General features: G+C 48.0%; 1 protein-coding gene across 1 annotated transcript in view; it reads right to left on the bottom strand.

Moving 5' to 3' along the window:
* kcnt1b (potassium sodium-activated channel subfamily T member 1b) overlaps positions 1-10,544 on the bottom strand; it is a 38,873-nt gene extending 28,329 nt beyond the window's left edge. Inside the window, exons 1-2 of the mRNA XM_084695311.1 lie at positions 10,486-10,544; positions 9,205-9,375 (exon numbers count right to left, since the gene is read on the bottom strand). Coding sequence (XP_084551437.1) covers positions 9,205-9,375; positions 10,486-10,544 — 230 coding nt within the window. The remainder of the gene's footprint in view (positions 1-9,204; positions 9,376-10,485) is intronic.
* Between the last annotated feature and the right edge of the window lie 838 nt (positions 10,545-11,382).

The raw sequence follows: 11,382 nt of genomic DNA on the forward strand, positions 1-11,382 counted from the left end.
CTCTCCTTAAGAAACTTCAGGACAAACAGCACAAAAAGAATAACGAGAATGCTCTCAGAGAAAATATATTCATCCGCAGACAGCAGAGATCATTTGAGTTCAGTCGTTTGATTGAAGTTGCGTCCTATCCTCACTGCACTTCGATTAGTCTTACTAGAGCGAGGGCTGCTACCAACCAATTACAATAAATAACCAGTTTGGCAAGGACGCTTGAAGCACTTCAACCAACTTTTCGGAAGCAGTAATACATCTAAAGTACTCTACAAGGCATTGTGGCTCCATTCTCTGCTCAACAGCACTTTGCTCTGATGGTTGGGGTTAGTCATGGACACTGTATATATTAGATAGCATGCCATCTGTCTGTGAAAACAAACACCTTTTATAGCCCACAGTAGATACTGCCTGGATTGTTTCCGGACCAGCGCCATCAAATAAGGAAGTGATAACTGATCGGGCGGGCATCGAATTGAGACAGGCTAGCACTGTCCTCTACTGTAACCATCACCTCCTCTACTGTAACCATCACCTCCTCTACTGTAACCATCACCTCCTCTACTGTAACCCTAACCTCCTCTACTGTAACCATCACCTCCTCTACTGTAACCATCACCTGCTGTACTGTAAGCAGCACCTTTACTGTAACCATCACCTGCTGTACAGTAACCACCTCCTGTACTGTAACCATCACCTCTACTGTAACCATCACGTCCTGTACTGTAACCATCACCTGCTGTACAGTAACCACCTCCTGTACTGTAACCATCACCTCTACTGTAACCATCACGTCCTGTACTGTAACCATCACCTCTACTGTAACCATCAACTGATGTACTGTAACCACCCCCTGTACTGTAACCATCACCTCTACTGTAACCATCACCTCCTGTACTTTAACCATCACCTCCTCTACAGTAAGCAGCACCTTTACTGTAACCATCACCTGCTGTACTGTAACCACTCCCTGTACTGTAACCATCACCTCTACTGTAACCATCACCTCCTGTACTGTAACCATCACCTCTACTGTTACCATCACCTGTACTGTAACAATCACCTCTTCTACTGAAACCACCTCCTGTACTGTAACCATCACCTGCTGTACTGTAACCATCACCTCCTACTGTAACCATCACCTCCTGTACTGTAACCATCACTTCTCCTGTAACCATCACCTCCTGTACTGTAACCATCACCTCCTCTACTGTAACCATCACCTCCTGTACTGTAATCATCACCTCAACTGTACCAATCACCTCCTCTACTGTAACCATCACCTCCTCTACTGTAACTAGACTTGGCCTATACTCCAAACATTCACAAAGAAATCTGCCATGGTTCCAGTGACTGCTGACTCAGCCCTCTGTGAGACATCATCTTTGCAGCACCATCTTGTTCTTGCAAGGTGTGAGGTTGGAAGGACTCCATATACCAGGTTCCCTCTCTGAACTACAACAGGCAATCATCCTCTGCCCCATAGGAGAACACACAATGTCAGGAAGCAAACATTACAGGAACTAAACTATGGCTGTTTATCAATCCGAAGAACGCCGAGAACGCAAGTACAATCTTTTGAAGAACGTTCTTGCAAGCGTCCTTGCGAGAATGGTCTTGCAAGTCTGCAAGGACTTCAGAAATCAGAAGCGTTCTCGCCGGCCAAGTCACCACCGATGCATCCTCGATAAAAGGGGCGGATCGGGAACATTTCCGGGTATTTTTGGCGTTCTTGGTGACTTGTGTTCTTTGGAATGGAACCGTACTTGGGCAACGAAAGATGACGTCCGACGAGTTCGCAAGAACCGAAAATAATGTGGATTGATAAACCTAAGAGACAGTTCTGACCAAAGAGTTTGGGGTGTGTGTCTGTGTGTGTGTGTGTGTGTGTGTGTATGTGGGTAGTGGTGAATGGGATATGAATAATAAAAAGTGTAGCTGTCTTTAGGGCTGACTTTGGTGCATCGGTGTAAAGCAGAGTTCAGAGTCTGTATAATTGATGGCATAGCGAAAGTCGACCTATCATGAAACTGCAATGAGCTCTGCAAAAATACCTATAAAGTGCACGGTTCGCGTTTGACAGTGTTAATATGTAGGTACACAGTGTGGGTATGGATGCAATGTGGAGAACTGATGACTCACCATGAATAAAAAAAAAGCGTGTCAATGTATTAGTGGGAACATATATTGACAGACTGAACACCCTGCACCAGCATAGAGTCTTGGCCCCACCCCTTCCACCGCCAAAATATCGAATTAAAGCACAACATTGCAATTTTCGGTGAAAACATCTTTCCATCTGGCCGTCGGGTGCGCAGTCAGAAGAGTTGTCAACTGGAATCTGTTGACGATGTGTGTGTGCGTGTGTGTGCTGTACAACTCAAAAAGACAAAGTAACCGGATATGAACGTGAAGGGGTTCTGGGTGATGCCAACACTGCTCTTGCCTCAATGAACTAGTTCACAAATGACTCATTTGATTTGCAAATAAGCCGTGCGTTGACAGCAGGTGTAATCCCGGGTGTACTGTGTACACCCAATCTCCTGTGGTTTGCATTGGAAATACATGTACAATGAATCAAATCATTCATATGCTGTCAATGGCATCAGCAAAATGCAAGTCATCAACACAACCTGTTTAAACAAGTGAAGCAATTGACCCATATGCTACACATTCTGGACAAGCAATATGGATTTATATAGACCTCCCTGTGCTGCAGTATCCTCCGATTTATGTAAGCATTGAGCACTGCAGGAAAGCTCAAATGATTCTTGGAGGAATTTGACTGACGGGGAGGGTAGACAAATACGGATCCAATTTGAGCAGCTCTGCCCCTGCTTAGTAGCCTACTATCAGTCTTCCCTATCTAATACATCTTCATCATAAAACGCGCATACGATCTGTCAGAATCGGGTTACAAGCTGAGCGAAGAAAACAGCACCCTGCAAGCAACATTATGTCCACCATACATTTGTCTTTCCCGTGGAATATTTAAATAATGTGCGGGACTGTAATATCGATAATTTCGATAAGGCGATATTTGCAGTTAAGACAAGCTAATAATCAACAATTGGAGTAGTTTTCCCGCCGTGCACTCCCGCTATCTCAAAGACTGGTGTTTCGAGGATGCTGCAGGTCTTATTATCGAAATCAGTCTAGAAACATGCGCTACCTCTGGCCGGTATCGCTCCCGAAAGAGCCCATGGTCCGTATCGGCACGGCAGGATTAACCCAGGTCGGCTCGGTAGGAGTTTTCTGAGCCGCAGATTTGACGTCTGGGTCTATCTCCGAAGGGGACGGCGTCAGTTTGGCGCCTGCCATAACCACTCTCTTCCAGGTTATCACCAGCAGAGATCAACCAATATGTTCCTCCAGACGGAGTCTCAGAGTTTGGCTACGACCGCAAGCTGCATTGTAAACTGCCATCAGACTGAGGAACAAGCATCCTTTCGCTTCTACATTTCTTGTTGCTAGGACAAAGTCATGTAGGCACCAAGCGTTCCTCTCGTGGTTGAGCGCTCCATTCTTTGGAGACTGTGAAGTCCCATTCGGACTCGGCTTTAAACGTCATCCTCCCAACGTCAACCATTCAGTCATAGGCTACCCACCAGTCTTGGCATGCCTATGGTCTGCACCAATTATATAACTGGCAAGATGTTAGGGCTGGTGCCAGGAGAGCTACATTATTTACTACCATGGTCATTTCCAGTCTCTTGAATTTGCTTGGTAGCGATAAAATGATAACACACTCCAACACCATCCAACAGTCTCATCTAGTGTCAATCTAAAGCAGGACAAATATGACACTTTGATAACACACATTATTGAATAATCCACTTACTATTAAGGATGCAGTTACAATACATAATGTTCACCAAACCAAAAACGGAAATATTATGCTGGTGACAATAAGGTGTCTGGTACACTTTCTCTGCTCTCTCCGTGTGAGTGTGTGTATTTACGTGTGTGTTTACATGCGTGTGTAAAGATGGAGGACGGCATCCGACTCTAGAAAGACGCCTGGGGGCTTACAGCTGCCATCACAAAGGATGACAGCGAGCACACAGGTGAGCAGCTTGTATGAAGATAAACAAGACTGACTGAGGTGAGAGCGAGGGCCATGCACACAGCCTGCGTGGAGCGACTCACAGAGACATCATGTGGTGGAATGGGGAACTACAGGTGCCGAACACAGCACCCACACGGATGAGATGTCCGTTGTGAGACCGCTGTCGTAGCAGTCTGAAACCTGACTGCTCGATCCATACCATAAATAAGTATTTACATCTATCAATGGGGGGGGGGGGGGGGGGGGTGATGTTCGAATCTTACACACTCGACGCCGGACACAAAGACTTGGAGAGCGACCCACGTTCGCCCCTGAACGTGTTTGAATTGCAGCACAGTAAAGTGTCAGTGGGAATGTTCCAGGGCCTCGACCTGGGGCCCTAACGTGCAATAATCACTATAAGGCTGCGCATCATTTCCTGCCTCTGTGCTGCAGATTGGAGGGGAGAGACAAATGTTTTCTCTGTCAGAACACATCACAGCAGGAGTGGCCCCCTGGCCTATTCTGCCCCCACCCCACACACACACACACACACACACACACACACACACACATACACCCACACACTCCACTCCCCTCTGGCTAGCGGAGCAGCTGCCTCCAACATAACATGTCCAGAGTAGAGAGGAGAAAAGGGCCAGCCAATGCCACTGGCACACACACACACACACAGACACACAGACACACACTAACCCTGGAGACCCTACCCACCGAGAGGGCTAAATAAATCACAGGAAAAAGACTATTCTTTCTTTCATGTGGACTCTGAACTCACATATGGACACAGCCATAACAACATGCCATAGTTACGCCAGGTCTACAACAGGCCTGCCTTCTTTAATAGAACCACACGAGTCCTGCGATAGTGTTCGGTCTTCCCTCCATCGGCCTCCAGCTCAGTCACGCCCTCTACCTGCAGCTCCTTCACAAACACCCACACAACCCACCTCTCCTGAACGCAACTCCACTCCTAGAACACAGTCACCTGAGTACTAGCACCTGTTGCCCATTAAGCACTCCCTATTTAGGGCTGCCATCTGGCCTTGGTGCTTTGCGAGGTATTGTCGTTTGTGATAGCTTTCAGTACCAAGTCGTTCGTCCATTAGCCTCGTGCGCTTGTGTTTTTGACCAGCCTTTTTGACCTGCCGTGCGCTTGTGTTTTTGACCAGCCTTTTTGACCTGCCGTGGACCTTGTTTGTCTCTGGATTAACCTTCTTGCCTGTCGTCTGGTACCTTTGCCCTGTCGTCTTGCCTCCATGCGTACCGAACTCTGCCTGGCCTTGGTTTAGTCTTTTGCCTGCTACTTTTTGTCCAAGTAATAAAGTGTGCGCTCTGCGCTTGTACCATCTCCTCAGTCTCCACAGAGTATCCGTTACAGATATTACACAGCAGGCTGAATATCAGCGAATTCCGTTTGTTAGCATCCCTTTTGGGTTTGCAAAATCTCCCCTCTACAATTCACTTTCGAAAGTATGCAATAACATTGCCCCGGTGGTAATAAGGACAGAAGAAGCATCTACTTCTCATGAATAAAACAACACTCGGCAGAATAGACTGAGGAGTGTTGCTGTTCAATGTCCTCCTTGGAATGTAACAAGGCCAAACAACTGAAACTAAACATTACAGGAACGTCACAGCTACTGTTGCTCCTGTTTCCAGGAGACTTCAACAATAGCCCAGCTAATGACATGTCACACTAATTCAACAGCAATAGAACATGGGAATAATTGTAATCATAGTAATATAGCATAATGCAATATACTAATAGATAATATTATGTTAGATGATGTGTGCATTAAATTGTATTCAACAAACCAAATCAATATCTTATCAATTCATTTGTTTATGGGTGAGCTACTGCTGTTAAATATGCAATTAAAATCAATACATTTTCATGTCCTGCGCTTGCTTTTATTGTTCCTAGGAGGGCAGACTGTTCCAGAAGCTAGGAGGTGGTTATCCTAAACATCCTGCTGCACCAAGCTGGAATCACCTCAAACACACATCCCTCCCCACCTGAGAAGCAATAATTCAATATCTATCCCAGTGTGATCACTTCGACGAGGGAAATAAACCCTGAACGAACACGGCGTATTGAACATCACGTAAAAGAGTTCCCATGGCGACTGGTGAGTGTCTGCTTTTCCACTCAAGTGATTGGGCACTGTCTTTGGAAGCCTCGTCTCGCTCGGGGAAACCACGGCATTCCTCAATCGTCAAAACTGCCTTGAGGACCTCTATTGGAGCCCCCTAACCCCTCCCCTCCCCACCATGAAGGCGCCATATCCAATCAGATCATTCAATTGGCCGAGAGACAGTGCTAGAGTGTCATGTACAGCCGTAAAAGCACCGGGATCTATCGAACACAGAGACACGCGGCGCCAAAGAGGAAGGAAAGCAATCGGAAAGCCACGAATCCTTGATTCTCCCCTGACGGTTTCTGACTAAACGGACGATCCCACATGGTCTACCCATAGCCTGGGAATGGCAGTAGGCGATGGATGGCAGACGTCAACAATTGGCCACCACACTCAACCGCCACTCTATAAGCAGCAGCTTTCATTTCCTGGTTCCATTACAGACCCTGTAAACACAAACACAAAGACAGAGAGAGAGAGACACACACACACACAGACGACGCACAGCCATGCTCACACTGTTAGAGAGAGTGGGTTTCACCACAGTACTACTAAGAGCTCATCTCACCCCTTCTGGCTGTTTCTGTCTGCCTCCCACTCACTGCTGGTCTCATCTGTGTTGGCCTGGCGCCACTCTGGTGACTAATGCAACCGGTGGTCTAGACTCCAGGCCCTGTCTGTCCAGCTCTGCCAGTGTCCGCACAGCTTACCCCCCCCCCCCCCCCCCCCCGACACGACACCGGACGCCATCGACAGACAGCTGTCAAAGCAGTGGGTGTCCTGTCCTTGGGCCCCGAGAGCAACCACTCGGAACATGCCAGAACACGATCCTTGAACATCTCAGCTGATCTGAGAAGGTGAAGGGGGAAAAGGAGCTGAGATTAGAGTCGGGCGTGGAGGAGAAGGTTCTCCTTCTCAGTCGTTTCAGAACCATTGGGGTCGATTTGGAGGCCATTTATCTGTTCTTAGCGTCAGTTAGCCCTCTTGATCCATCAGCACTGTCGACAGCCCCAGGGGAATGGAGGGGGATAGACGAATTGGATTACACACACAGAGGAAGACGGAAGTCAGCGTGTCACCTCGCTGTTCATTCTGTTTTCTGTCAACCTCGACGTGCACCAAAGGGCGGCTCGCTTCTATTTCTGACGGGAAATATCACCCCCTCGCACAGGCGTCAAGCGGGGCCGGCGCACGAGAGAGAGAGAGAGAGAGAGAGAGAGAGAGAGAGAGAGAGAGAGAGAGAGAGAGAGAGAGAGAGAGAGAGGGAGAGGGAGAGAGAGAGACAGGGAGAGGGAGAGAGACAGAGAGAGGCGTCTACAGAGATGGGGGAGGCTGGGGGGCGCAGGGGGGAAAGAAAGAGAATTTGGGATCGTCTTTTATGTTTAGAGAGATCTAACAGCTCTGAACTGGGGGGGGGGGGTGGAAACCACAGACACTCAGAGACACTCGGGCTCCTCCTTAATCCCAGCTCTGGGTCCTTTCGGAGCCTGTGAGCCCCTGCCTCTTCTCTGCAGCTTGGAAACAGTCCATTTCAGGAACAACAAGGAAACCAAACCATAATTGCCATGCGCCACTAAAAAGCTATCGCACTTGCGCTGATATGCTTTTGGAGCCATTGTAAGTGGGGCGGAGCGGAAGCAATGAAGGATGTCTCTGGGAGTAGCCCAGCAACCCTCCCTGATTACCTTGGCTAACGAGCCTGGGATCATCTGGACAACGACCCCCCGAGTGCAAGCAGACCTGAGGGTCAATCAGCGGCTATGCTGGCCACCTGCCTGTTCACTACCCTCCAAAAACCAACGCAGAGAGGAAGACACTTGCCACAAATCACAGTTCTCTCTGTGTGGATTTGGCTCTTGATTTACCACCCTTTAAACAGTGGTGACGAGATGAATCTGAATATAAAGAATGTCATCGAATGGAAGAAATAACCAGCAGGCCTCACTAAAACCAGGGAGAGTGGAAAACCTTACAATATTTACATGGCGAGTACTGGTGATGTGTGGATGTGTACAGCTTTGATTATAAAACATTCTGACAGCAGTTTCCAGTGGGGGTAGTGCAAACGAGAGAGAGAGAGAGACAGAGAGAGAGAGAGAGAGAGAGACAAAGACAGAGAGAGACAAGCGTGAACATCATCTCAGTTTACATAAGCTTCACCTTGGGGGGGTTACACGGTAAGGGACATAGAGTTGATCTACGAGATAATCATCTATGTGTGGCTGTCGTACTTTGGTTCTCCGGAAGGTTACCGACCTGACGGTGAAATGTGTTTGGACTCAGATAACATACAAAATAGGCCGGCCGACTACAATTTATTCGTCGTATAAAGCTGGGAATTGATTGTGTCTTTTATTGCTAGTCAAACTGAAATGTCCATGTTTGTCAGACAGACAGTAATGATAATTTGGTGCCTATGCATATTTCCAATGAGTAATAAGAAGTACTAGCAGCCTTCTGACAGAATGAGATATCAGCTGAGAAAACGACAATGAACACAAATGCCTTACTAAAAATATGATACTGTTATAAAACACCTTCTTATAGAGTCCATAGATCCACAACACTCTAAGGGTTTATTAACATAGTAACATTTATACACCAGGCTTATGATGTTGCTGAGGTAAGGTGCAAGGAAATCATCTTTGCTCATGCTGTGGGAAAACACATACAAGCCTCAGCTCTCCAGGCACCAGCCTTTGCTGCAAATCTGAGTCGAATCCACCATTTCCATGTAAGTTAAGTTAATATCCACCGTGAGGTGGAAACCCCCGGGCAGTTACCAGCTGCTGATGTTGACAAAATACCCCTCTTTCCCAATGACCAAAACCAGGCTCCATCTGTTTCCTTCCAACCAGCACCTTGGACAGCTACAACAACCAGAACCAGGTTCCATCCGCTTCCTTCCAACCAGCACCTCGGACAGCTCCCCACCAGAGCCGCTCCACACTCACACACAAACACACGCAGAAACACACACACACTGACACCCAGGTATGCCTCTACCTGTCGTCGTTGTGGAAGGACTGATCCCCCAGCAGCAGGTCCCTGAACCGGTAGCGAGGAGGAAGAGGAGGGACTTCAGACTCCACCTCGGCCAGCCTGAGGGCCGAGATGTCCAGGAGGATGCCAGAGCTGTTCCTGTTGTTCGGCACTTCCTCAGAGGGCCCCGGAGATCTGGGACACACACACACACACAAGCAGGGTGACACGCCACACACACACACGAGCAGGGTGACACAAGGAATATTCATGCAAAAACACAGCTTCGGTTTGAGAACTGAAGATAAAGGCTCGAACAATCTTTATGTTCATTAAGCCGTACAACTCCCCTGATTCCAATTAAAAGATCCAGTTTGCTTCTGGATGAAATGCTGTAGGGAAGCGTTTGTGTATACAAATACTGGCTGCAGCACTGCAGGCTTTATGGAACAATAACGGACCTGTCACCAGTAAGGAACCTCCTGCTGCAGTGCGTGTAGTATGAGACACTCGTTCACAGCTTCAAAAGAATCAAGGCAGAGTCGGTTTTGCATTAAAGCACTAAATAACAGACGTCAGAATTGGAATATTAGATCATCGTGAACTCTTTGTGCCGTGGGGATAAATCACATTACTGTAATCCATGCTACTCATTTCTGTCTCTTCTGCTCAGTGGGCTGTGACAAACCAGTTTGCAAATATAACTCAAATCATTAAAAACAAAATGATGCCGGCTCTGAACCACTCTGAGAGACCTATGTTGCACCAAGCGAAACAGAGCTTGAAGAAACCCCTGCACACTTGGTTCCTGCACACTTGGTTCCTACACACTTGGCTCCTGCACACTTGCCTCCTACACTTAGCTTCTGCATGCACTCATTTCCTTGTCATTCAAATGTCACATTTCAATAACCTAAGAGGCGGAAAATTACCTGTCACCATGGGAACTCAATGATTGACCTGTTGTACTCATGGTTGCCTCTTGGTGAGAGAAAGAGACATACAGAGAGAGAGAGAGAGAGAGAGAGAGAGAGAGAGAGAGAGAGAGAGAGAGAGAGAGAGAGAGAGAGAGAGAGAGAGAGAGAGAGAGAGAGAGTGCATAAGAGAGTCAAACACATTTCATGACATGATTACATGTGTAGCTCGAGTCTCCTCTGACACCTGTGATGGCCTGGACAAGACACTGGAGACATTCCGCCAGGGTCTCCTTTCCTGCCATACAGTCCCTTGGGTGGGGGGGGGGGTGGGGGGGGGGGGAGGTGTAAGGGTTTTGGTCTACATAAAACTGCATTAGGAACCACCCACATCCTCTTACAGAACGACAGCCAGTATGAAGAGTCCTCATGCAGTCTTTGAGACCGCATGATTCCTCAACAAATTGGCAGAGTGACGGCTCCAGGAACGAGACCACGCAACAATGGATTTTCTCTCTCGGCTCACGGTGCTTAGAAGGGGGGGATTTCAAAGTGCACAGGGTAGTGAACCAGATTATGTACCAACCGAAGCGCCAGGTAGAGGCCCTTCCAACCCCCCCGTGAAGCTCCTCTCTTAGGCTCTCCAGCTGGTGTGAGTGGCTAATGACTCGACGCAGGTGACATGTGCAGGGGTCATGTGGGTGGAGAACACGACACACTCGATCGGGCACCTCCGACACCCTGGGTGTCCCCCTGCATACCTTCTCTCTTCTGGAGACCCTTGTCACACACAGCGATGACACGTGTGGGCTGAAGAGGGGGGGGGGGCGAGGGGGATAATGAAGAGGGGGAGGATGAGTGTCGGCTAGTCATTACGAGAGGAGACACGCAGAGGCTGCGTGATAATGATGGGCCATGTGGTCACCGAGCAGGAGAGAGTAGTTTGACGGAGGATGGGAGAGAAGAGGGGATGTACAGTGATAGAGGGGGAGGCTGGTGGAGGCTGGCTGAAGAGAGGGTCTGAAAGGGGATGCATCTTTTTAGAGATACCTTTCACTGACAGCAGTTAGGACTAGTACCGAACATGTCGTTAGATGCAACAATAGAACAGACGGATGGATTAAAGATGCATTCAGCTCACACCAAGTGACTCTATGGATCTCTGAATGATGCAAACAAACTCAATCGTTTATCCGATTATATAACCCCTACCTGAAAGTTACACTTGGTTGAATATAAACAAAAGAAGATGCCAGGCACTTACATTAGATACGGGGAAAGAGGAGGA

The sequence above is a fragment of the Hypomesus nipponensis genome, chromosome 28 (assembly GCF_054491055.1).
Source record: "Hypomesus nipponensis isolate SF chromosome 28, ASM5449105v1, whole genome shotgun sequence".
Classification (NCBI taxonomy): domain Eukaryota; kingdom Metazoa; phylum Chordata; class Actinopteri; order Osmeriformes; family Osmeridae; genus Hypomesus; species Hypomesus nipponensis.